A 25,677-nucleotide genomic window follows, 5' to 3' on the forward strand; every position below is an offset into this window, starting at 1 on the left:
ACCCGTGTTTGGTTTCGTCACGCCCGCGTCCCTTCTCTCTCTCTCTCTCTCTCTCTAACTTGTTACAACCTTGAGCACAGACGAAATAGTGTCAGCAACTCGGTCAGACTTTGCTGTCGGTAGTTTTCAAGCTAAGCATTGCTATCAATCTTCCACTCTCACATCAAGTCATCACCCATCCGAATCCGTGTTTACAACGAAGCTGCTCCACGCGTTGGTTTTATCACGGACAAACAATACACGATGGAGTTCTTCTCAATCGCCAGCGCCTGGGAGGTCATCAACTTCAGTCTCTTCGCCTTCACTTGCCTCTGCGACGTTACCACAATTCTCATCAACCCACCGTCATACGCGCACGCTCAGCGTGTCGACTCCTCAGCGGAATCACAAGTCTCGCGCCTCCCCCGTCTCTGCAGCACACTCTGTAGCGGCATCGCCTTCCTCCGCTTCTCCATTGCCAGCGCCATCACTATCATCAACTCGGACGAGAGCGCAGCCCGCAGCGTCTGGATCATAACATCCCTAGCCCTTGCCATCCGTTTAGGCGCCAAGTTCGGCGAGTGGCGCCTCAAGCATCATAACTCATTATGGGAGAGTAATTACACCTGGGCTCACGTCTCCTTGGACATCATTTCGGGCATCTGCGTCTGGATCTGGGGCATCCCCATGTACGTCGAAGTCACCCCGACTATGTGGTTCGTGGACACCATGGTGTCTCCCTTGATGGAGCGCATTGTCCGATGCCGAGCCGGAAGCTCAGAGGATAAGATCCTGTGGATGACTTGCTACATTTCGGCCGCCTCCTTCTCATTCTGTGCTTTCTGTGTAGCTGCTTACGGGCTCGTGAACGCAACGACGACACTGAGATACTTGGAGAATGGCACCAGGGCACAAGAACAGGCTTGGGCGCTTGCTGCGCTGCTCTTGTACATCAATGCCCGCAGAATCGCTACAGAGGGCTTCCACGAGGCTACGTTTCGGGCGAAAAAGGCGCGCACTCATGATGAGGCCCGCGAGGAGCTTCTGGGCGCCAGAGCTTGGGATGAAAAGACCGTCGGAAGGTTAAGAGAGATCAAGAGCTCGGATGAGAAGATTGTCGTGTCGTTCGAGGAAGAAGAAGATCTCGACGCTGTCGTGAGCGCTGTGTTGGGAACTCAGGTCGGCGCAACGGGTGGGACTGTTCTAACACCGACCGATGGCCGCATCCAAGTCGAACCTCTGAACGGTCGTAGGGAGCTGGAAGCTTCGAACTTCTTCATGCACTCGCGCATGTAAGGAGAACGCGATGGTTCGCTTGTGCGAGAAGGACGAAAGTGATCCTACCTATGTATCTCTGAAGCGCCTGGCTCATACGAAGGAGGGGGTATTAACTGAGGAAGCGGCAGCCGCTTGACCACCCTCCAATGTTATCAAGAAATATTAACAATCAGTTTATATAATTCAAACCTGCACCTTCTATTCACTGAAGATATATCTAATGTGCCAGCCCACCTCTGCAAACGCCTCAATACTGTGTCAAGAAGCCTTGTGGTCGCGCGCCATCAAGTGACCGCTTCCTCGGTAGATACCCCGTCCTTCGTAGGCTCGGCGAGAGGTGGTTGTGGCTGCCTAATCGAGCCGAATTGGCTCTTGCATTGCTGGACAATTTACCTCAAGTGGGGGTTGACAGGGAGATATCAGCTCTGCTACTGTTGCTAGAAAGCACTTGCACACACACACGGTACCACCGTCCTTGAGGCAAAGCTCAGGCTCCTGGTTGTGATATGCCCCACTAGCTAGAGTGCGACTCAGTGCACCCTAAGATATATTACCCATGACCTCGAAGTGTCGAAACATTTCCCTGACATATGACCCTTTTCACGCGCACTTCTGCGCCTTGCACATAGATGGCTTGATTAAACTCATCCCAAACAGGCGGTCCATCAGCCGGTACGATGTGGTTCGCATTAGATGCTTTGCGTAACTTTATGTAGCTGTCTGGAAGAAGACTTGGCGTTATGAGGAAGAATGAGGCTCCTTATTCACATGCGTCCGAAGTTTGTCCGGATCACGGAGACGGCTCCTGGATCAAGCGGACTGCTTGCATCAGCTCGACAGGCACCCTTGTATCGCATCTCTCTTGAGCCTCTTCTTCGCAATACATTCACGATGTCGAAGAATGGAAGGCTATGAGCGATGTTGCTGTCAGCCGCTCACTCGACGTCACGACTGACACGTCTTCGGCGGACCATTGCAATGATGAAGGAATGATGTAACCCCTCGCAACCCGGTTTCGGCAGGTAGGACGACGTAGGTAGGCGGTCTATCAACTGAGGCGATGCTTTTTATTATACAGTGACTCTCGAGCTTCATCTCTCAACTTTTCCTATCGTTCATTCCAGCAGTATGGACTACCTCAATTCCTCTTCTCAATTCGTCAAACCCGCCCCTGTAGACCCGGCGGCGCAGCAGCTTCTGCATGAACTGCCACCTGCGCTCGCGTGCTTACTCGTGTCTACTACCATTCTTTATACAGCAATTTACCTTCTCCTAAAGGGAAGTCATGCCCTGCACGCAATCTCGACTTTCCTCTCCGTCGGGTTGTTCGCTGCAAGCCCCTATGTAGCGCCTCTCAACTGCATCGCAGCTCGCTGCATATACAATTTTGCCAGTAAAGCAACCCCAAGGTCTTGCCCCAAACTCGCAAGCTAAAACGCTCTTCAGTCGAGATCGGCATCATGAAAGCCCTCGACCTGTTCGCCCGCCGCAACAACCTCCCCAAATACATCTACGAACCTACACCGCCTGCCCCAACCCTCGCGGCCCTCCTCCTCACCGAGCTCCGCTACGAGTCCTTCACGCCGAACCAAATCCGGCACTCCGCCCACGAGCAGTCCTTCTCCGAGCACAACCAGTATCTCATCCACATCTGCATGTTCGCCGTCTTTCAAATGCTGCCGCAGATCCCGCCCGTCATCGCCTTCGAGATCCTGCTCGCCATCTACATCATCTGGACGTCCATGCAGCTGCTGCTCCGCTACAAATCCTCGCCCGCGCTCTTCGGCCCGCTCTACCACGGCGACAGCCTCGCGGGACTGTGGACCGAGACGTGGCACAACGCCTTCGCGGCGCCGTGCATGAGTCTCGCGTTCAGCCCCGTGCGGAACACGCTCTGCGCGCTCGGGGTCCCCAAGAAGATGGCAAAAGGCGCGGGCATGCTGGCTGTGTTTGTGCTCATGGGCTTCTTCCATGTCTATGCGCTACTGCCGCTGCTCTCGGCGGAGGGCCTGCGTAGGATCCTGATCTTCTTCGCGGGGAATGGCCTGCTGACGGTGCTGGAGTTCGCCGTCTGGGGCAAGCGGAAGCATTGGCTTAAGGCGGCCATGGCGTGGGGTGTGGAGACTGCGTTTGCGAGTTGGACGGTGCAGGGCATGGAGTTTCCGGATGGGCTGAGGAATCTGAGGTGGAGTCAGGTTTGTGGAGGGGCTGGATGGTAGCTTGTGGACTGGGGAGGGTTGCATCTGTGAGCGTTGGGGGTAGGTTAGAGGGTAGATGGCTTAGACTGGTAACATGCTTGAGTGAGGTCGCAGCATTTACGGCGTTGTGTATGAAAGCTTGGGTGATACAAACACAGCCACAGAAAAGCTGCAAGCAGTGAACCGAACATGCAAAGCGCTTCAATTTTTCATGGTGACGCAAGAGATATCGCGAGCCCTCTCACCCGCATTCATCCTGCTTGACACGGTTGAAACAGCTGAGAGTGTTCTGAAAAGGTCATTGACTCAGCTGCGGCCCGCAGGCTGGCTGTTGTACCACATAGAGAAGTAACAGGAGAGAAGACCATCAAACCGAGAAAATCAAGACAAGGCCAGCCTGCTTCTCTAAGAGGACCGTAAGTATACAGGCATGAGTAACCTATTAGAGGCCCCACTCAGGGGTGAATTTGCGCCACCAAAGCCTGGGTAGCGCATAGTTGCCCTGGAGGACAAGACAGCAACGAAACTGAACCCGAACCGAAAATGCAGGACAAACCTCTGAGGCACCACCTGAACGCCGCTCCATGCAATCATAGCACCAGTCCTCAAGACCCTTTCCTTTCGTCTTGCTTCTCCTCCCCCTTCTTCTCCTCGTTCTCTTTCCTCTTCTCCTTCGCCGCTTTGACCGACTCGCTCACCCAATCCTTAACCCTCTCCCACCGATTCCTGTTGAGCTTGTTACTCAGTTGCCGATAGTTATACATCTCCCCCCAACAATCCCTCCCCCACTCGCAGCCTGCCATATTAACCACAAAATCCCTGTCCTGCTCTTTGTAATGTATCCTCGGATCCTCGCCCTTCTCGCCACACGCGCCCGGCGGGAAACTGTTGATCATCCGTTGCTCGATAAACGCCACATGCGGCCTCACCCACGCCTGACTCGCATACAGGTGCTCGAGCGCGTCCTGCTCTTTGTGCTCCCACTCCATGTGCTTCTGCTCGTAGAACACGGGGTCCCACCATATGTCCAACAGCCGGTCTGTCCAGGCGGAGCGCCGCACGAAAAAAGAGCCTAGGTTGAAGCCGGAGCAGTCTTGCGGGACGATGATGTTGATGGAGGAGGCGAGGCCGTCGCCGATGGGGGAGCGGGTTTCGGCGTCGAGGTAGGGGGAGGTCAGGGGGTGGGTGATGTTGAGCGGGTTGTAGGCGTTGATGTCGCGGTAGGTGGTCTTGGCGAGGTTGTTGAAGATGTGCGATTGGAGGGAGTAGGAGGGCTCCATTATGAAGGTGTTGAGGTCGAGCCACCAGAACCTGCAGAGCTGTCAATTTCCATGTTCCTTGCGAGTTCTTGAGTGCGGATGAAGTGGGCGGGACTGTTCTCACCACTCAGCATCCGGATACTTGCGCATCGCGTTCCGGATCGTGTCGACCTTTTCCCAGCTCTCGCGCCACTCGTGCGCGTACCGCTTCTTGGTGCTCATGTCCACAATCTCGAGCTCGTAGCCCCATTTCTTCGCGTACTTGCGCTTATTCTTCAGACTGTCCCGCTCGATCGCCCATTCTCGAGGGCCTTTCCACTCCATAACGCCGCCGCCCAGGTTCGCGGCTTGGATTATCACGAACTTGCTGCCGCCGCCGAGGAAGGAGGCGCGCCGGTAGATGCGGTGGAGTGCTAGATGGCAGTTAGATCGGGATGACTTTGGAAATCGGTGGGCAGACTTACGAGTCACATAAAACGCTACGACAAGGAAGAAAAATCCAAACAGCACCGCAAACCGCAACCGCATCCTCCACATCATCCTCCCAATCCTGCCCATGATCCCACTCCACCTTCCCGCACCGCCACCCCACCGTCCCCGCTGCAACTTCTCCTTCTCCGCATACCGCGCATTCCTACCGCCATCAAACCGCGGCAAACTCGCCGATATCCGCCGCATGTGTCGCGAGAAGAAGCCCTGGTTCCGCGTTGCGAACGACGGATAACCCTTCACCTCGGCGCTCTTGGCCTGCGCAGACGCCCAGCTGATGTGTGCGCCGCCGTTGGTGTTTGCGTTCACGCGCATTGGCGTCGAGCGGCCGCTCGTGTTGTAAGGCGTGTTCAGACCGGGTGACGACCAGCCGCCGCCGCGCTGGGGGGAGGGAGAGCGTGAGAGCGACATGGTGGGATCGAGAGGAGGGCCGGGGAGAGCTGCCGGTGGCCGGCCGGAGGTTGCACCAACCGCTCGATAGGGCGAGGTGTCCGAGGTGGTGTGGGGGAGGGGGGGCGCGGCGGAGGAGCGCCGGCGGCGGTGCGAAGAAGCGGCTTCGGAGGACGTTGATGTCGCCAGGATGAGCGGGACTGCGTGTGTGGAGAGGTTCGTCGTGGTGCTGGTAAGGCCGTGGCTTCGATCTGGGTCGGGTTGTAGAGTCGTCAAGAGGTCGGACGGCCGTTAGAAATGAAGCGAGGTGAACAAAACCAGACTCAGGACTGGATGCTATCGCCAGGCAAGGAATCTGAGTGGTAGGATTCCGCGTGTACCGAGAGCTGGAGGGCTGCGCGGAGAGCTGGCGCGGGCGTGTAGGGCTCGGTGCTCTGTGGAAGGTGGCTCTTCAGGGTGGATGCGGGTACCCGTAAGTGCGACGTGGATGGTATTTTGGTGGTAACGAGCGGTTAGGTCAGACGCTTACGGGTCCGGCCTAGGTGGGCTGAAAGGTGCAATTGGGTTGACTTGGAATCTCCATAGGGAGGAAGCGGTGCACGGCTAGTCAGCGTTGAGGTTGGAAGGGAGATCTTTCAGCATTCATTCTACATGTCTTGGCACGAGATGTGAGGGAAATTTGAACGCGGGCCCTAGCGGGACCTAGATACACCACTGTATGCGCGTAATCGAGAGGCGTATTTCCTTGTTGCTGTATGCAAAGGCGCACTTCAGACACAGAGCTGACGCCCAGCTGCGAGTACCGCAGATACGGCCACTGGGACTCGTACAGTCCTACACGAGCTCAACCGCTTGATGCCACCTCCAGCGCTCAGAAATGGTGCCGCCGAATCTTCAGATGCTTCTTCATGACGTCGAGACATCAAACCACTTGGCCTTATCAATTGCGCCTCCACCAAAGACGATAGATGCGGTGTTAGCTAAGGATAGTCCTCTGTAACGGCGGAGGGCCGGTACCTGTCAGGCCGGCGCAAAGCTCCGATACAGTTCCTATCAAGAGCATACTTAGAGGTACAAGACTTAACGGTTGGTACTTGTAAGCCAGTGAATCCTACCATACGGAAGAGTGATCAGTCTCAGGGTGCAATTGTATCAGAGGCGGCACCTGGGGCTAGAGGTGATCCACAAAGACCACGAACTGTGCGCTTCGCGCTCCTCTCCTTGGAAAATTCATCATGTCAAGTCCAGGCTGTTTCCAGCAACGTCATCCTCGAAGGGGTTCACAGCTCTTTATGAGGTTTGTCGAGAGGTAGGTTCATGGGAGATCCGGCCTCGAAGCGCCAGGCAAGCCAAGGCCCTGCCCGTTCCTGCATTTTGGTGGAGCCAGCTCTCGAGCCGCCAGAGCAGCAATCCCGTGCAGTCGCCCAACCAGCGCCAAATTCTCCCCTCCGTACCACTAGAGAACTCTGCTACGACCAACCACAGCTGCCTGGCGGCTGTGCACCAAGAATGGTGCTGCTAGCCAAATCTGCCGCTCTACACAAGCCTCCAGTCGGAGCTTCAGATGCAGCCCGGTGAGTCAGACCCGCAGCAATACCTGGTAAGCTTCGAGAGATAGATGGAGAGCCCATCGCGGCTCTGTCTCGTGCCCACGCGACGCTTTCTTGCGTTCTTTCTATTTCTTTTTGTCTGCTGATGCTTCTCGTTGATGATCGCTGCATTCTTTGTTGTTCATTCTCATTCGAGTCTATTGTCTTGATGTCTCGTCTGTTCGCCATTGTTGTCGCCCAGGTTCAACAATAGAACAACGCAACCAGCAAAATCCATCCGCAACTCACAAAGATCGCGGCGCAAGTCGAACACCTATCGAACAGACAGCTGTGGCATGGCATTTCCTGGGCCACGAATAGCCTCAGACAGCCACCAACACACAGCCACGAATTAGAAAGTACCTGTGCCTCCGCGCAGGAACCACGCCGCATCGCATAGCAGCTTTACGGACGACGAGATATAATGCTACACACGCTGGACGTGTTGCAACCTAAAATCTACGAACCTGTCCTCTCCCCATCGACCGCAGACAAACCTTCGAGCAGGTACCCTTTCCTGACACCTGAGCTTGGCACGGATAGAGCAGACCCAATACTGGGGGAGAAGAGCAACATCATGGTGTCGGCGAATGATTTTGGTATGGATGCGAGCGAGGTCGCGCCTCCTCAGTACAACGCACGGACTCGAGACGCAGAAGCGAAGATGTATGAACAGGACAAATACGAATACAAGCAGCAGGACTGGACGACAGAGGTGTCGCGAGCTGCCGCTCGGAATGCTCTAGCAAGACAGCCCAGGAGGACGTCAATACATAAGGCAGCTCGACAGCAGTCCAGAAGGAAACAGAAGCCGTTCGCGAAGACGCTCAGGCCGGGCATCACTGTAGACACCAGTGTGTCAAGGCACCGCGGAGCTGCTCCGCGTCAGGTTTTCCCTCAAGCAGAAGAAGTCAACCTTGTGGAGAACTTCAAGGGTGCCGGCGGCTTTGTCGGTTTTGTAAGCTTAGCCGACTTGGCTGGTGCGCAAGAGGAGGAACGTCCGGCAAAAGGTGGATGGTGGCAGAGAGCGAGAGCAGCCCGGATGAAGGGCAAAACCAGCAACAGTACTGAAGCAGTAAAGGTGCCGACAGCGAACGCAGGTGGCGATAGAAATGATTATGACGACGGCTTCCGCTCCAAGGCGAAGACTATAAGGGCTCATGCCCACGTACCAAACCAGGAGACTACGTCAGAGTGGCGAACAGATGGAGCGCTGCGTAGCAAGACCGACGCGAACGGCGTAGGAGAACAGCACGAAGAGATGACGATGCCGAAGTACAAGGGCTTACGACCGGCGCGCTTAACGTTGACAGACATATCGCCTTCCGATCGACCGATCCAGATCGGCATCTCCATCCCATCCGCACGTCTCCCGGAATTTGTGGTCAGCCCACAGACAGCTGGTGGCTATGAGCGAGATGCACTGGGGCCAGCAGGGCACCACCTAGGCCTAGGCGAAGGCGGAGTGGAAACACCAACTGTTATCATAACACCAGCAAGAGAAGATTCTGGGTGGTTCAACAGGACAGGCGAGGACAACAACTCCGACCACCGTCCGCGACCTGCCTCAAGTATCTATTCGCGAGCCACTTCCTACTGGCCTAAGCCTGCCGGCACCCAAGAGGCACCTCCCATGCCAGCGTTACCTGCGAATTTTGTTGGAGGTGGACGAAGCTCCATCGTGACGGAAAGAGGAGGCATACATGCTTTTGGAGCCGTCTTTGTCTCAGACATGGGCCGTAAAGCTGGAGGCAGCCAAACGGGACGAGCGAATAGAGACTCAACCGTCACCGCGTTCGAGGAGGATGCCGATGCCAAGCGGAAAGATCGAGTCATGTCAGGCTGTACTCTATTCGAGGAGGACGAGACTCCTCAAACTGCTTCCGCGAAAAGTGCTAAAAGTCTGAACGGCTTGACCCTCGAGACGGTGTTGCCCACACCGCGGCGATCGCGTGGCTGGTGGAATGTCATAACGACGCCTTTCGAGGCTACGCCCAAAGGGAAATCCCATTTCTGGACGACCAGCCCGACGAATGAGGACGACACGCCCGACGTACCAATGCTACCGGATATGGCCTCCATCGTGGGCCCTCAAATGGCACAGCAAACCGCAGTCTCTCCACTAGAATCAACCTGTCCTTCCTCAGCTACTACGCCAGTGACGGCTTCTGCTATTGGTGTCTCTCCCACAACGTTCCTTGCCATCAGGTCTCCTGTCAGCCCTGGGAATCCGGAAGATTCAGAGCAGACCTGGGCGATATACAGCCCGAGTCTAGCAAAGATCCCTGAAGACACGCGTTCCGAGACAGCGGTTAACACTCCAGAAAGTCGATTTGTCAACGAGAACAATCTTAAACAAGCAGTAGCTGTGCAGCCTGTCGTTATTTGCTCTCATCCATCAATGCATGATTCTCCGCCAAGATCTCATTTCAGCGTCTTCAGCCCGGATGAAAGCGACCTCAGCATCACGCTCGGCGATGCTTCAACAGAACCTAACTTGCCTATTGGCAACTCAGAGAACCCATCGACACAGGCCCCCACTCAACCACTAGCTCAAGCTGTGACTTCGCCAGTGGATGAGAATCCGAGATCACCCACCGTTGGGGAGACACCTGTGGTAGCGATGGCATCCGTTGGCACAGTCCATGCTGCTCGTACGGTTGGTAGGGAGGCGTACCAGCAAGGAACGTCGGGTCAGGAGTCGTACACTGCTTCTGCTTCTTATCAGAGCCGCATTCCTCCCCCTATTGTGAATATCACGCTGGCTGAACGCAGCAATCAACCTCTGCATTTCTACTCTGAGCCGCCAGAATACCAGCGGCACGGCCCCGACTCTCGGAGCGCTGGCGTTGCTGGCTTGTATGGACAGTCAGGGAACAACTATCCACTGAACCCCATCTCGCATCAGCAGTATCAGGACAAGGACGAGTACGCGCAGGAGAGGTCTCGGGGAGGTCGTCGATCGGACAACCCGTTCAGGAGATCGAAAGATCAAGATCCAGGCAAGCGGAAGAAGAAGAGGATATGCCTGTGGAGCTGCCTGGCAATCTTCATCCTGGCCATCATCGCGCTCATTGTCGGACTTGCTGTGGGCTTGACGAGGAAGCCCAAGAACGACATGCCGGTCGAGTCGCGGTGGCTCAACCTGACGGGTTATCCTCCTATCCCAACCGGCATTTCCACGGTCGCAAGACTCGACACCATCAAAGAAGTCTCCGGATGCGTAAACCCCTCTACAGTATGGAGTTGTGCTGTGCCTAAGGAGGAGCAGGAATCCATCGCCCCCAACGCGCCCAACCAGCCAAACTTCCGACTCGAGATCCGCTTCGTGAACGGCAGCATCTCCAACTCATCCGCCACCCAAACTCTGAGCCGCCGAAGCTCCTCCCGCCACTTCCAACCCCGCGACACCTTCCTCGACACGATCCTTAACCCCTCCCCCCGCGTCCCCACCCTCGAAGACCAGCGCTTCCTCGGCAACACAACCGATGACCACGCCCTCCCCTTCGAAGGCGAATCCACGCCCTTCTACCTCTCCTTCCTAAACCCGGCCCCCCTGCCCTCGCGGCTGGCAAAGCGCCAAACCCGCCCCACCAACACCACCACCCCATCCCCATCCTCATCCTCAGATGACGCACTCGTCTCCCGCCTCGCCTCCCTCATCCCCACCCCCGCCACCAACCCCGACGGCTCCGGCGCCGCAGCGCCAGCGAACCTGTACCCGCTGCCCACAGCGCAGCCCCTGCGCCTCTTCGACCGCGGCCTACCGACCGAGCATTACGGGTTCTACACCTACTTCGAGCGGTCCATCTTCCTGCGGTCGCTGAACTCGACCGCGGAAAAGGAGGCCGGCGAAACGGGCAACGTGGCCGCTGATCTCGATGGCGGTGCTGCGGCTGAGGGCGCGAATTTCCGCTGCTCGTGGACGCAGACGAGGTTTAGGGTCCAGATCTGGACGAGGCAGGCCACCCCGCTACTCGGAAACTCCTCTGCTACGGTGCATTTAGGCGGTGGTGCTAGCGGCGGTAGCAACAAGACGTCTTCGGCGAACACGTTCGCTCAGCCGGGCTCGTTTCCCTACCCGGTAACTATCACGACGGACCGACATGGCGGGAGCCTGGACGGGAAGATGGTGTACTGCTACGCACTGGATGAACGGGGGCGGTATATCCTCAATGAGAAAGGGATCCAGCCTGAGCAGCGCAGTTTTGGGGGCACGCCTGTGAATCCTGCACAAGGGCCTTTTGGGGACGTGCCCGTGTCATTAGAGGACGGTGGGCCTGGAGGCATCGATGGCGGAAGCGGCGGATGCGAATGTCAGTGGGTGAACTGGCAGAGAGGAACGTAGAGTGAGCGGGTAGGAGGGGTGTTGGTAGTTTTGCGGGATCTTGTTGAACCACATTCATCGCCACCTTATCTGTACTCGACCTAGAATGAACATAGATTGTACATACCTGTAATGTTAGCTGCGTCGTTGACTTTACTCGACGTGCGTCCGCAAACATCCCTGATCAGGTTGTTAAAGGTGTCCGGGTTTCTCAAATTAATGCTAGGTATTCGATACCAGCACTACTTATGCCCAAGTCGGTGATTAAGCCATCTCTACACAAGAACCACAACACCCATCACGTGTGCATCGTGCTTACCCACCGCTAAAACATGGGTATGGAGGAAAGACGCCGGCGCCACGAAACGCCCCGAACCCCTCAACCAAAGAGAAGAGATCATCCTGTTGCGAATCACTACTGTTCCCTACGCTCACCTCATGCACCGTTGCACCATCGTCCACCGTGCTCCGTTATCGCCATGTGTCATGCACTCATAACCGTGTCTTAGCAATGGGCCCCCCAGCAAATGGCCACCCTGGAACGCCGCCGTTCCCAGCAGTGCAGGGGACGCCTAAGACCGCCCCCACTCCAACAATGCACCGAACACCCTCGCGTCCCCACGAGTAAACCACCCACCAACTCCGCCCCTAAACCCTCACAGCAGTCGGAACCCTCAGCTTCCTAACCCCCATCCCCGCCCTCCCAATCTCGCTCCCAAAACCAACCCCACACCTCCGCGCCTCCATCGCGGCCTCCGACAGCGGCCCAACAAACTCCGCCTCCGCCCTCCCGGCTTCGCGTCCAACCACATAACCCGCCGAAAAACTGAGCGCGCTCACCAGCACCACGACACCCGCGCTCACGACCCAGGTCAGCAGCGTTGGGGTGATCTCCTCCGCCGTCGGGGCGGGCGAGGACGAGGTCCGCCGCGCCTTCTTGACGGCTCGTCGCTCTTTGCTGCTGCTGCGGTTTGTGCTGTCTTTGCGCTTGCCCTTCTCCACGCCCGGGCTGCGGGGCTGCGACGAGGCGGGCTGCGCGTGCGTGGAGCTAGGCGGCGAGGGTCCCGTCGGTCCGCCCAGGGCGACTGACTCGGGAACCATGCGGATGGAGGTTGGGTCCAGGCGGGCGGGTCCGGGCTGCGTCGCAGCGGGTGGCTGGTCCGATTTCGTGAGGCCGCGGGCTGCGGCGCCGAGGGAGAGGAGCGTTGAGAGGCTGGCGCGGAGAGCAGCGTCGTGGTCCGCGGTGTGCGAGGGCGCGATTACCGTGTAGGGCGTGTGCGTCTGCGGCGCGGCGTATGAGTGGCGGTGGGCTGGCGGGCGCGGAGTAGGGCGCACGGGGGGGAAGTAGCCGGCAGATTGCGGGGCGCGGTTTGCGTGGGAGCTTGGGGGGTGCGAGAAGGCGTTTGGCTGCGGAGTGAAGCATTGTTCGGCTATGGGCGGGATGCCGATGGCGGTGGAGTTTTCGTCGTCGTCGTTGCCGCCTTCGTCGTCGGTGTAGTTCCCTGAGGAGGCGTTTGACAGGGCGCGGCTTGTTCGGTGGAGTTCTTGGAGGGGAGAGGGCTGGAGTCCCTCGTTCGAGGACGTCATGACTCGGTCTGATTCGCTCTCGCTCTCTTCGTACTCTTCTTGACTGCTGCCGCCTGTGCTTTTTGCTCGTGGTCCTATCTGGATGTGTAGGGGGCTGTTGTGCCTTAGTCGGCGTCGGCGGCGGGTGTTGGAGTCGTGCTGGACGCGCAGGCCGGTGGTGACGATCTCTTCGGCGGCAGAGGAGAGGGAGGACGAGGATGGCTGGGAGGAGACCTCGATCCAGGATTCTGCAAACAGGCGATAAGTATCCCAGCTCAACATGTACGTAGACATTGCTATACTTGTCGATGGGTCAGGGGAAGAGAGGAAGCGCTCGGTCGAGATCTTGCAGGCAAGGGATCACCAGGCACGGCTTACATACCGTCTGACCTTGGCCGCATGGCAGATTGCACAGGGCGTTGTAACCCGTCCATGGGGTGGTTGCGACTTCGAGTATCGCGGCTCAAGCCATCGCCAGACTGAGCGCGGCGGTCAAAGTTGGCTTGCTGCATTGCAGGGTACCAATACTGGAGAGGCGGGATTCAAGACCGGCGGGTGAGCAGGAGGAGCGTGAGAGGTGCAAGTAGGGAGAAGTCGTCGGATTTGAGCAAGGAGATGGCTCCGCCGTGATACCGAGAGCGGTGTACCAGTACCGGCCTGAGCGAGTCTGGGGAAGTGGGGTGATTAGAGGGGGGGCGCTGATATCGCTGCTCTGCACTCTTGAGAAGGCTGCTGTTGCTGTGCGTGACTGCGGAGGAGGATGGGTTCAGTAGGTGGTTGCAGATGAGATTCGCAGATGGAGCAACAAGTCACGATCAGAAGTCACCGCCAGAAGCGGCTGATGGTGCTCGTCAGGTGCAGTCAGGTGTTTCGACATCCAAGTTTCAGTACAAACAACCACGGGCATGGGTACAGGCCGGGTACAGACCGGGGTCTGATAGGACTGATAACAATCAAGCCTGGATGCTGACGTTGCGGGGCTCTTGTCCTCGTAAGACGCTGTCGTCCTGCCAAGTCTCCCCCGAATGCTTACGAGAAGCGTAGCTTAGAACTTCGAATCGTCCGTCTAGAAGATGCCCGGAAAGGTATTCCATACATTTCAATGCAAGTGAAACTGGGTTTGGAACCAAACCAACGGCGGCACAGTACGACGCCAAATGGTTGGAACGAAGGTCAGCCATCACAAGGCACCGAGTCTCGCACGTGACGTGTTGTGAGCGGGGAAGCGGTGCGTGGACTCCGCTCACGTGTCCAGCTTGACAAATTTGTCCCTCCAGGTAAAGCTGGGGACGATGAGGTTCAAAACGTAGATGGTGTTGACCAGAGAATGCCAACTGTGTCGACTCAGTCCGCATCTCTTGAACGGCTGGGGCTCCCATCTTCGTGCTCGGGAGATTCAACCCCATCATCCCGCTCCGCCTTCGAGGCATATACATCTCGCCGTCTCGCGCATGATTCCAACACAATTTGCCCGGCTCGGCACATATATGCTGGTAACGAAAGCAGCCTATGCCTACTCGCCGCGACATTACCATGGCGGATATCAAAGGCGGACTCCGTACCTCAACATGGTGACGCCTACCTAGGAGCGGCCTAAGATCTGCCCAATCCGTCCCGGTTACCGTTAGTCAGATTCGATACCGTAACGGGATTAATAGGATTTCGCGACACTGTGTCGACATCGTTTCCAAACGGTAATTTATGTCTGAAACCATACTGGCGTATGGGTTTCTGCTGCTAGGTAGAAAACTCCTATCTTATCGCCCTGTACGCGCATCACGTGAACGGACTGCCGCTTGCACGGCTGATGCAGTCTTTTCAGCTTCATGGGTTGGCCGTAGAGCTGAAAAGGTTGCATCCACCAATCAATACCCTCGGGTTATACTACGGCATGAGTATACCACCTGGCCGCATCCGATGGATTGTCTGCAGGTGGCGTCAAGGTATGTCAGGCTGCCGGGTCAAGAGCTGAATGGCTAAGAGCGCATCTTCTCAGCGTTTTGGGCCAATGATCGCTGGAGGGCATCGTTTGTAACATAGGAAGTCATTATGTGCGGATTACCCATTGGACGCGGCCTGGTGGTGTAAAGTTATGGATGTGTTGCCGAGCACGAGCTGAAAGCTCCTACGACAAGATGAAAGAGTGACAGCTGATGCGGCTGAAGCATCTTGAGGTGCGGCTGATCCAGGCTTGTGGTTGATTGCAAATGTCATCCTGTCCTCTTAAGGCTTGCACCGGTGCCGCATATATTTTGGTGGGCCGTCTCTTTACTTGGTGCCAGACAACCTGACCCCGAATTCTGGTATCACTCGGCCCACATGGCGGATGAAGGGATCTACGTTGGCCCTTGGATTAATTGGAGTAGGTTCTCCGTCCCTGCAGCGGCCCTCATACTCAAATCCTCAACAGGCCGGATTATTGTTACTGCTGCTCGTTTGCGAGCTTTTAAACTTCCTCCGCAAGCTAATAACGCTCAGGCAGGGGCCGAGTATCAGGCGCGACAATAACTCTTCCTACCGAACATGGATTGATCCTGATCTCAGTCTTGGCCTTGTTCGTGCGCTGGGCCGGGAGTCATATGTGGGGAGTCACATGCTTTGTACTTCACCAGCTCCGATCGACAGATAAAGAGTGCGATGCGCTCCATCACCAGCATCAAGCGCTACTGCGGACCAGTCTCGATGACGCGAACGTGTTATGGCAATTGATCAGGATGTGCTGGGCTTGGAGATTAAAGACAACTAGCGTCTTCTGGCGTAGTTCCCCGCTGTTGTTTATCACATTAGTCCACCTCGCCACTTTCCTGCTTGCAGGCGCCTTTTCATCAAGCATAACAGCCACCGATGGCGAAGTACTCGTCAAGAGCAGTCATTGTGGCTGGTTGAATGAGTGGGCGATGAGGGATCCCGCACAATGGACTGAAGCTAACTGGGGTGTAACCGATTCATTGTTTGTTACGGCCCACTGGGGCTATAGAAGAAGCGCAGAATATGCACGGTTATGTTACGATAGCGGGCTGGGAACCCATCCGTCGCTCTGTAACCGGTTCTCCAAGCAGAATATCCAGTCAAAGGTCGATAGAACAGCCCCTTGTCCGTTCTCACAGGGAATGTGTGGGTCGTCGGCTATTACTCTAGATTCTGGTCTTATTGATTCTCATCTTGACCTAGGGATCAATGCACCACAAGAAGCCCGTATTCAGCTGCGCAAGATCATGACCTGCGCTCCAGTCCTTGTGGAAGAGAGATTTTCCACTTCATGGACTCCCGGTGGCTTAGAAGGCATCTTTGGGGACACTTATAAATATTACTACGTCGGGGACTCGTCCCTATGGGGGGAAAAACAGAGTGGTTACACTTTCAGAATAAGTAATTTCAGCATGCTTGCCTTATCGGATCCTTACTGGGTTTTGTGCGTATCATCCATCCTTATATATTTTCCGCTTCCCCCTAACGCTTCCTAGTCCACAAAGTGCGTACACGAACAACACCATGGAAGACGATTTCAGGCCCATTCCTGAATTTCAACGTAGCAACGCCGACGTCAATCTCCTCAACCTCGTGAGCCGCGTTGTGTACACTGGCAATGTGACAGACCAGTGGTTCGGCGCGACGATAAGATCCGATATTCCAGCTCTTGGAACCCAGGGATGGATCTCATCTCGAACAGTTTCCACTCTCGGGTGTACTGAGAGATATCAGTTCTGTAACGGTAATAGGTGCAACAGTCCCACCGGACTCTTCAGTATCAATGGAGAGAGCGTGGAAGCACTCCGGTTAAATGCAAGACAAATTGCTACATTCCATCTTCTCAGGAAGGTCGCCAACGGAGCGAGACTAAGATACATACTGTATTTTCTTGGCAAGAACATCCTTATCGCCAATGAGAAGGTTTATGGCGTTTTTCCGATCTCGTCGCCACTTCCAGATGACCAATGGCAGATCGAAATGAAAAACCTCAACAGCCTGTCAATGGCGGTACTTCAGCAGAGGGTAATGGAGCACGCCTCTCCGCAGAACATCGAAGTTCGCCCAGGCGTTACGTCTCGCCAATATATAATTCCGGAAACCACAACCGAAGGAAAGCGACTCTGTGCTAATCAGAAGACCCGTCACGCGGCCTACTCCTCATTCAACCTGCTTGGTATCTGCGTCATCATATTCGGCGGTTCTCTGCTCATCCTTGTTAATATCTCGCTCCCACATCTCGTGGGTTGGATCCAGAAGATGACCGGCATGGGACTCGCAGCAAGGCTTGACTGGATTGAGAGTGAAACTCTACAGCTGCAGCGCATGGCATTTGAAGGGCGTGGGATCGGACCGTGGATCGGCAAGCAAGATCGAGTCCCCACGACTGCCAAGTTTGGCCGGAGGTTTCCACGCACCGCCATCAATCTACGCGACAGCTACCCGTTGCGAATGAGCGAGACTTCTGACCCACTCGTGGTGACACAACCAGCGCAAGGACCGACCACCGGGTTTCAAGGACATGTATATGACTCTGAATCGCCGACCTTCTGGCGTCAGCGGGGTTTCTAAGACCTTGAAAAGTCTATTGATTGAGTCCTGCACCAGGCTGCAAAAAGGCCGGCGACGGGGGAGCAAGGAAAGTGCGGAGCGTTGCTTAGGAAAGAAATTCTCCATTGAGAACATATAGCTGTGCTTACTGTTAAATTAGACTTTCTTGGGACAAGGTTCGCGAGCAGTAGGGAGAACTTTAAGCGCACAATGTTGAAAAGGCCATATTCACTTTCAGACTCGTAAGCCACGTTGGTCACTGGAACTGTAATCAAGAATCGCAGTATCGTGGTTGCGCGGTCACGCTTACTGGATGCGGCCACGTCTTGGAAGTTGGTATAGAATATTTCTACCTACAGCTGCCTCAATCCCTCGTAGATGACCTGTATCCCGGCATGTTGTGAGCCACTCTTGTTAGATGAATCAAGCCTTCAGCAATGCCGCTTCCTCTTCAAGCTCCCCAATCCGCTCGTCGCCAAAAATGCTTTACTATGCAAGGAGGAATCCACCAGCAACGAGAGCAAGCCAACCAACAACACCCACACCACCACCAACCACAGCAGCAGCCGCGTTGTCAGTCTGCACAGCCGGGCTCGCCGTCGTCGCCGAGCCAGCCGAAGTGCCCACCCTCGTCGTTGCAGTTCCCCCCTCCACAGCCGTCGACGTAATCGTCAGTGGTCCGCGCGACGAGACACTGAGCGTTGATGGCTGCGGCGTGACCAAAACCGGAGTTGTAGCCACGGCCGAAGTCGGGACCGCAACTGTGGTGTTCGCGTAACTGCCGGTCGGCGACGCGACAACAGTGGTTTCGGCAGGTAGAGAGGTTGTGACGGTCTCGACAGGCAGGATGGACACGTTCGTGACGGGCAGGATGCTGAAGATCTGCGTGTCGCTTGACGCAGCGCTGACAATGGATGCGAGTTCGGCCAACGCGCTGGAGACGGAGGCAGGGACGTCGGCGGTCAGGGTGATAGCGGTGGTCTCTTCGGCGATGGCGGCGGCGGAGGTGACGTCGACTGCGGTGGTTGTGGCTGTTGCTTCGGCGTAGTATGGAGCTTGAATTTGGCCGTCGCCGATCTGGGAGACGGCGTCCGTGACTGTTGTGTAGGTTTCCTCTGAGTAGGCTCGGGGCGCGGTGTCGGCATCGAAGTTGGAGGGGTTTTGGGCCAGAGCAGTGCCGGCTGCTGCGGCGAAGAAAGCGAGGTATGCTGCGGAGTGCATTTTGAACAAGGCGGAGGGTTGAACGCGAGTCGAGATGGCTAATTAGCTTGATGAAGCTTCCGATGGAGCTTTGTAGCTGCGATTCACAGAATCGATGGTGAATTGGGAAAGAAGTTGGTGTAGAAAGTAACGACTGTAGTGCCGGCCTGGTCGCTGAAAGAGGAGAGGGAAAAGGTGTAGAAAGGTGGCTGTGAAGAATGGAAAGGGATGTCCGGGTTCTTACAGCGGTCAGATGTAACCTTCTGCTATGGGAGAGCTGTGCATCACAGCACGTGACGTGTTTCAGGCACTGTCAAGGCGCGGCCGCGGAAGCCGACTGCTCATCTCCACTTGTTTCACGTTTATACTGAGGGGAATGCCTGTTTGACGCCGGGCCATTGCTGCGAGTCACACAAACGGGCAGGTCCTCTCATGGACTTTCCCGGTGGTTGGGCGCGGCGTGGAATGGCGGCCGCAAGTCCACCAGGCCCCCAGCCGACGACTCAATCTAAGCAGCATAGGGAAGGTGCGTAGACACTCCATGATATTCCGATGTTTCATGCATGTCATGACGGCTAGGAAGACATCTCATCACAAGTCAAGCCGAACGCATTCCAATCAATCGTACATCATCTGATACCACGCGCTCCCAATAAAAATTCCGTAAGGGCATCCAAGCCGATTCTCTTACTACTCTCCGAGCCGCGAAAGGCTGTTCCGTTACCCGATGCTATCGACCCAAAAATGCCTGAGCGAGAGCCTTCCTAAAGCCTCATCAACCCTCCTGATCTCTTATCTTTCCGTGCTGCTAGTCCCAGACGATGACTGAATCTGAATGTTCTTATTCTTCTCTTCGTAGCTATCCGAACTCTGGTCCTGTCTGCCCGTGGCAGCGTTAGCGGCAGTCCGGTGAAAGTAATTCGAGACCTCTTCGGGGAACCCTGGGTCCTCTTCAGCTTCAGAGTCTTCGTCCTTGAGCTTCTCTTCAGCCTTGCGGGCCTGCCAATTTTCCCAGTCACCCCGCATCTCTTCCACTCTTTGCTCGTAGTCAGCGCTACTGTTGTATCGTTCGCCGACACCGCGGAGACGCTCCCATACAGAGAGATGCTTCGGATGGATGGCAATGCCGTGATAATCTTGCTCACGACCCTCCCTGATGTATGACCATCGCCTTTCCTGCTCCTTGAGATCCAACCCGGTGGTGTCTGGGAGAAAGACCAACGTCAGGATGGCTCCAGCCAAGCCGAACCAAGGTACGACGTAGAATATGCTCTGGGTGCTGATTTTGTTGTAGATAATGGCGGCAACCAAGGCCCCCAGCTTCCCGATTGCGGCGGCAAAGCCGTGTGCGGTCGCCCTAACTTGCGTGGGGAACACCTCAGCTGCAACAAGGAATGTGACGGAATTAGGACCAAACTGATTGAAGAAGGATGAGAGGAAGTACATGGCCTGGAATGCGTGGATGTGATTCTTCGAGGTGAAGAAATCAAAAGCGAAAGCTGGTACCATAAAGAGGACGAAGTCGCACATGAAACCGACTATCATCATCCATTTGCGGCCGTAGAGCTTGTTGTCGATGAAGAAGGAAGCCAGGTAGTAGCCGGCCAAGCTGACAGCGACATTGATCAAGTTATACTTCCAGGTGGTCATGACAGACTTGTTCCCTGTAGTGAGGACCTCGATAAACTGGTTCTGGAACAACTTGTTGCCGTAGAAGAAGACGTCATTCATGAACCATGTTCCCGCGGTGGCCACGAGACGAGATCCGAAGTACTTGCAGGTCAATTTAAGCGACTGGGTGTCGTACCCGGTAACGTTGGCCTTCTTCTTGGCCGCAGTGAGGTCTCTGCTGGCGAATTTCATCCTGTAAGCTCTGTACCAGACGAGCCACCCCGTCCCGAGAGCTGGGATGAAAAAGCTGACACGGTATGTCCACTGCACCGCAGCCTGGGAATACGGAGGGTTGCCGCTGCGCTGTGTGATGTACAGCATGATGATCAGGATGATGACGTTCCAGAACTGTCCCCAGCCCTGCATCAAGAAGGCTGATGTGACTTTGCGGCCGCGATGTAAGCGATCTTCTCTTGTGGAGACCTTGCCGGAGCCGACTGCACTCTCCATGCCGAAAGTCGCAGTCATCGGATACTCTCCACCCACGCCGATTCCGTAAAAGAACAATGCCCAGGCGTAGAAAACTATCCAGCTGTTTTGGGTAACCCCCCATGCTGCGGTCAGCATGAGCAGGCCGACGAACATGATTCCGGCGTCCTGAATGAGGCCCCAACGGCGACCGACCCAGTCTCCAATGAAGCCGACTACGATCTGGCCGAAGATTATACCGACAACTTCGAGATATTCAATGGCGTGAAGCCAGGTTAAGTTGCAGATCTCGTTGTCTTTCCAGCATCGCGGAAAAGCGGACTGTAATAGTGGCTTGATATTGCCGATGGAGAAGAGAACATAACTAGTAGTCAAGTCAGTATCATTCCGAGCTGTGAGGGTACCTGACTGCAACACTGGAGAGGATTGTACTCGCCCCTCAAGACCAAGGCCAGCGCCTGGGAGAACAGCAGTCTCGCAATACCAAGCGAATAGCTTGAAGAAGCCGCGTATCCACCCTATCCATGCAAGCGGACCATTCCACCCTTCGCAACTCACCAGGAACTCACGTTTGATAGCGCTCGATTCCTGGCGTCTTTCGACGGAGTCCACACTTCGGATGAAGTTGATTCGGTCACCGAAGCTCAGGTCAGCCCAGTAGATTCCGTGATCGTAGCTATCGTTTGGAAACAATAAAGAGTTGAAGGCAGTCGCTTCAGTCGGGCTCATCTCCGACATTGCCATTCTTCCGTCGAGCTCTCCGGGCTGACTTGGAAATGATCTAGCCAGCAACGCAGGTACTTAGGTGGCTAGCGGCTCGCAGAGCGCGCAAAATTAGAAGTTGCGTCGGGGTACTGAAGGCTTATCAGAGCTGGCAAGCGCGAAGGTTGAGAGCAAGAGCAGGCGAGGGCAGGACGACACACCAGGTCAACGGCCAGAGCGGAGGCATCTTATCAACATCTGGGCTCCCATGTCGGGGTAAACTTGAGAACAAACAATCACGAGTACACAAGCGTAGGGTAGCCTTACTGTGCGCCCCGTGCTTTCAAGACCTAGTTTATCTCAAACCAAACCAAATATATCTGACTCTGAACGCAGCCACCGAATGATGCGACTTGCTGTTATCAGATATCAGTTTCAAGCGTTCCTGCATTAGGGGCTGCGGAATCACATAAGCCTGGAGACTTCTCAGAGTTAGATGTGAACCAACGGGAAACCGCAAGCATGTAATCCATAGGTCATTTGATTCGCAGGCACTGCGGGGGACGTTGGATCAGAACAAGGGTAAGAGATGCTCTTGGCAACGCTGTTCGTGCCTTCCCAACCGCCATCATCCTAGAGGGATCAGATCTCCCGGGGATTAGGCAACCTTGTGACATTCGACTCGGTGGACAGCGTTCCGCCAATCGAGGCCACATGGTTGTCAGCGCAATGAGTGTTATCAGCCTTTTCCCGGATTGTTCCGATTGATTTTCTGGAGATCCTGACGGTTCATTCAAACACTCCACTTCTTTCTCCACCCCAGGCGGGGCAGGTGTAGTATCTCCGCTTCTTCATTCGTTCCTGGCTCATCGCCAGCGTCGGAACCCTCGCGTGACCTACACTCGGCGCACTCGTCTGTTGCAGGGCTAAGGTAATACTGCGTAGCCAATCACTGACAGACTCAGCTTCGTGGATGAAACGAAGCTGCCAGGGTCTTATGCGGAGCACAAATTGTTCTGATGTAGGTTAGGTCTATTGGAATAGTTGAAGATTGACGCCCATGAAAATGCACGTTAAGATGCGCGCACGTGCAGCAGATCGGCGCGCGGAGATTGAACGGCCCGTACCGGCGGGTTTCGCGCCACGACGCTAGGTCAGCAGGGGCAGCGGGGCAGGGCAGCATCTGATTCCCTACACTCGACCAAGGGCCGTCCGGAAAATTCGTTGCTGTATTGAAAGCGTTCCATAGATCTGGAGGTGAGCACTCGAAAGAACAGTCAACAGATCAAACAAACCTTACCTAGGTGATCGATGCATTGAAGAGCTAATCTGCTGAATACGCTTTGCTTTCTATCACGTGGAATCAATCAGCTCCTCTACAGCTGACGGGATCTTGGGTCCAGTGTGGTCGTGAACCTGGTGTTGAGTAAGCTGGAGCAACGATGCAGCAGCGAAGTTTTTGGATGTCACTTTAAACTGACTGTGGTCTTCGCAAGTCCAGTGCTGTACAATCTGTGCCCTCGCCCGCTAATCAAGCTATTACCTTGGATGTCACGAAAGATCCACCACGCCGGTGCTGATGCACAGTGAAGGGCGTAGAGCACGCCTATAGCCTTATAAAGTTGTCGCAGTTACGACTAGAGTGGACAAGTCCATACTAAGAATCCAGATGAACATCATGAAGATCAGAAACTTCGATGATTTTGGGATCGAGCGGTCCCTATCTCCCCGGCGCTTGAGTCTCAAAGTGGAGGGTTCTGCGCAACTAGTAGTTTGCAACGCTTCAGACTGGTAGCTTCCGGAGAGCGTGGAGAATGTACGTAGCTTGCTAAACGTGTTGCCTAGGTTTAGACAGAGCTGTGCGTAGTACGGGATATATTGGCGTAGCCACCCCATTGGCCCGAGGTAGTTCTCGAGAGCTCCCAGCGTGGACGGGAACTACAGGGCGCGGATCGCCTCCACCTTTTCTTTGTTGGTCCCAAGACTAAGGCCGTTGACTTTCTACCTAAGCAGCGTGGTTGTTAGGTAACCGATGAAAGACTTGTCGGGGCGAGGCTAACTCCTAGCTTGTTAAATCGCTAGAAGACCGCGTGGAGGTGCTTAATGTGCTCTTTAAGCGTAGCTAAGTAAATGCAGACATCGTCCATATATGCCTTCGCGAAGGGAAGGTCTTTAAGGATCCGATCCAGCTGCCGTTGGATATACTGCACTAAATTGCAGTATCCCATCAACGCGACCTTGAAGTATTCTTGGCCACGGTGGCTATTAACCGTGAACTTGTGCCGATCCGCCTCTGCAACAAGCCATTGGTAAAACCACTTCACGCAGTCTACGGTCGTGATATATCGCGATCCTCGCAGGGATTGGATAAGATCTGCCTGCAAGGGAAGAGGGTATGAGTCCTCACAACCGTAGGCGTAAAGCTGTAGTGCACACCGCACGGGAACATCACCCAGAAAAGAAGTTCGGTCCACGTGATAATGCATAGCTATATCTTTATCCAATGCGTATGCTACACGAACTATCCTAGTGATAATTGAAGCATCACCTTAGCTCTACCTTTACGCATCACCAGCTGTTTCCTATCGGCGAGTCGCATCGCGATAACTCGTACTCCGCATCCCAATCCACCCACTCCTCCCAGTAACCTATTCTCTTAGGCGCCTTGGGCGCGTAGGTCTCCCTCCTCTTTCTGAAGTACTCTTTCCCTTCTTCTGGGAACTGTATAGCCTCAAAGAGGTCTTCTATATCGATCTTGTCTTCCCAATCACTCACCGGGCACTCTTCTCCGGTTATAGTATACCGATGCGCGAGCTGCACCAGCCCGGTACAGAATCTCACCCACCAGAATACATCCTGCGGGTCGAGCGTCCCGGCATGTTGCCGAAACTCGACCGTGTTCGGCCTGTTCTCCCTCACTAAACCCGAGAAGTTGACGATGTGCGCCCGATGCCTGCCCATGAAGCCGAGCAGCCTCTCCAGCGGCTGCGCCGCAGCGGCAACCGTCTCAGACAGCGACGCGCGGATCTCCTCCAGCGGCTTGAATATCGGCACGAACTTTTTGCACTCGCGCTCACCAGTTTCTGAATTGATGACGAGCCGCTCCACCGGCTCCGCGCAGCCGTCGTGGAGGAAATTTTCGCGGTTGGTGATGATCTCCTCCGCGGCCTGATGCCGCTGCGGCTCGTGCAGCTGGCTGATCTCCTCTTCGTAGACAACTAGTAAGTATGCTAAGTGCTGAAGAGTAGTGATGCTGAAGCGCTCGTTATTAGGGAGGCCGACGTGCACGTGCATGCCGCAGATGGTGCTAACGGTCGCGCCGTAGTCTGATAAGGATGTGCCGCGGAGAGAGGAGAGAATGGCGGAGACTTCGTCGTAAGCGTGCGCGGCATCAGTGTATGGTGGTGAGATGAGCTCGACCCCCGAGGAGTCCCAGTCATTGGCGGCTTCTAGCGTGGGGATGCGGTCGTTGAAGGCCTCCATTAGAGCCTGCTTGGTGAGGCCGTTCAGGCTGCTGTCGTTGGAGATGCTCCACGCCGAGTAGTCAGTCTGCTTTGTATACTCGGCTGAGTAGTGGACCCGTATGCTTTGGCCGATAACATCCTGCGCAAGCTCTAGCGGCTCCTCGTGGTATTGTCGGAGCCTGGACATCTCGCCACACTGCTCATCGATAGGTCCTTGTGGTGTTGAGTTCTTGTCGGCTTCTCGGAGCAACCAGCTAGTATAGCCGTTCGATTGTTCTGTGCCGCCCGGTTGCGTACTGCAGTGGGTGTCTTTGACTAGTCTTGTGTCTGGACGGTGTTTGTCGAGATGGTTTTGTAGGCGGCTCTCATGGAATGCGAAGATTGCTTCCAGCTCAATACCAAAAGTGAGGGGGAGAGTGGTTTTGGGTGTCGACGCCATGCTGGTTGTTCAAGCTGGGTCGTTTTAGTATTGTGTGTAGGAATAAGGAAGAGATGTTGTGAAGAGTATAATAGTGCAGATGATTGCGCAGCTATAGCATATGGGTTGAGCGCAAGGGCTGATTTGTATAGTGTGAAATAGTCTGGTTGTGTGAAGGGATGCTGGAGTGCGACAAGAGC

The 25,677-nt window shown here is 55.3% G+C and overlaps 9 protein-coding genes across 9 annotated transcripts; 4 read left to right on the forward strand and 5 right to left on the reverse strand.

Moving 5' to 3' along the window:
- Positions 1-243: 243 nt before the first annotated feature.
- Positions 244-1,275, forward strand: W97_01105 (uncharacterized protein; the record flags this gene model as incomplete). Its single annotated transcript, XM_007779014.1, has 1 exon — positions 244-1,275. One exon carries the CDS (start codon positions 244-246, stop codon positions 1,273-1,275), a length of 1,032 nt encoding a protein of 343 aa, XP_007777204.1.
- A 1,110-nt stretch (positions 1,276-2,385) lies between these two features.
- W97_01106 (uncharacterized protein) lies at positions 2,386-3,476 on the forward strand (the record flags this gene model as incomplete). The annotated part of the gene is made up of 2 exons (XM_007779015.1): positions 2,386-2,650; positions 2,704-3,476. 2 exons carry the CDS (start codon positions 2,386-2,388, stop codon positions 3,474-3,476), a joined length of 1,038 nt encoding a protein of 345 aa, XP_007777205.1.
- A 584-nt stretch (positions 3,477-4,060) lies between these two features.
- W97_01107 (uncharacterized protein) lies at positions 4,061-5,614 on the reverse strand (the record flags this gene model as incomplete). The annotated part of the gene is made up of 3 exons (XM_007779016.1): positions 4,061-4,766; positions 4,839-5,127; positions 5,179-5,614. 3 exons carry the CDS (start codon positions 5,612-5,614, stop codon positions 4,061-4,063), a joined length of 1,431 nt encoding a protein of 476 aa, XP_007777206.1.
- Positions 5,615-7,606: 1,992 nt separating this feature from the next.
- On the forward strand, positions 7,607-11,530 carry W97_01108 (uncharacterized protein; the record flags this gene model as incomplete). The annotated part of the gene is made up of 1 exon (XM_007779017.1): positions 7,607-11,530. One exon carries the CDS (start codon positions 7,607-7,609, stop codon positions 11,528-11,530), a length of 3,924 nt encoding a protein of 1,307 aa, XP_007777207.1.
- A 627-nt stretch (positions 11,531-12,157) lies between these two features.
- On the reverse strand, positions 12,158-13,369 carry W97_01109 (uncharacterized protein; the record flags this gene model as incomplete). The annotated part of the gene is made up of 1 exon (XM_007779018.1): positions 12,158-13,369. One exon carries the CDS (start codon positions 13,367-13,369, stop codon positions 12,158-12,160), a length of 1,212 nt encoding a protein of 403 aa, XP_007777208.1.
- Positions 13,370-16,567: 3,198 nt separating this feature from the next.
- Positions 16,568-17,614, forward strand: W97_01110 (uncharacterized protein; the record flags this gene model as incomplete). Its single annotated transcript, XM_007779019.1, has 1 exon — positions 16,568-17,614. One exon carries the CDS (start codon positions 16,568-16,570, stop codon positions 17,612-17,614), a length of 1,047 nt encoding a protein of 348 aa, XP_007777209.1.
- A 468-nt stretch (positions 17,615-18,082) lies between these two features.
- On the reverse strand, positions 18,083-18,814 carry W97_01111 (uncharacterized protein; the record flags this gene model as incomplete). The annotated part of the gene is made up of 1 exon (XM_007779020.1): positions 18,083-18,814. One exon carries the CDS (start codon positions 18,812-18,814, stop codon positions 18,083-18,085), a length of 732 nt encoding a protein of 243 aa, XP_007777210.1.
- Positions 18,815-19,585: 771 nt separating this feature from the next.
- On the reverse strand, positions 19,586-21,637 carry W97_01112 (uncharacterized protein; the record flags this gene model as incomplete). Its single annotated transcript, XM_007779021.1, has 1 exon — positions 19,586-21,637. One exon carries the CDS (start codon positions 21,635-21,637, stop codon positions 19,586-19,588), a length of 2,052 nt encoding a protein of 683 aa, XP_007777211.1.
- A 2,526-nt stretch (positions 21,638-24,163) lies between these two features.
- Positions 24,164-25,498, reverse strand: W97_01113 (uncharacterized protein; the record flags this gene model as incomplete). Its single annotated transcript, XM_007779022.1, has 1 exon — positions 24,164-25,498. One exon carries the CDS (start codon positions 25,496-25,498, stop codon positions 24,164-24,166), a length of 1,335 nt encoding a protein of 444 aa, XP_007777212.1.
- Positions 25,499-25,677: the final 179 nt, after the last annotated feature.

Source organism: Coniosporium apollinis, assembly GCF_000281105.1.
Source record: "Coniosporium apollinis CBS 100218 chromosome Unknown supercont1.4, whole genome shotgun sequence".
Taxonomy (NCBI): Eukaryota; Fungi; Ascomycota; class Dothideomycetes; genus Coniosporium; species Coniosporium apollinis.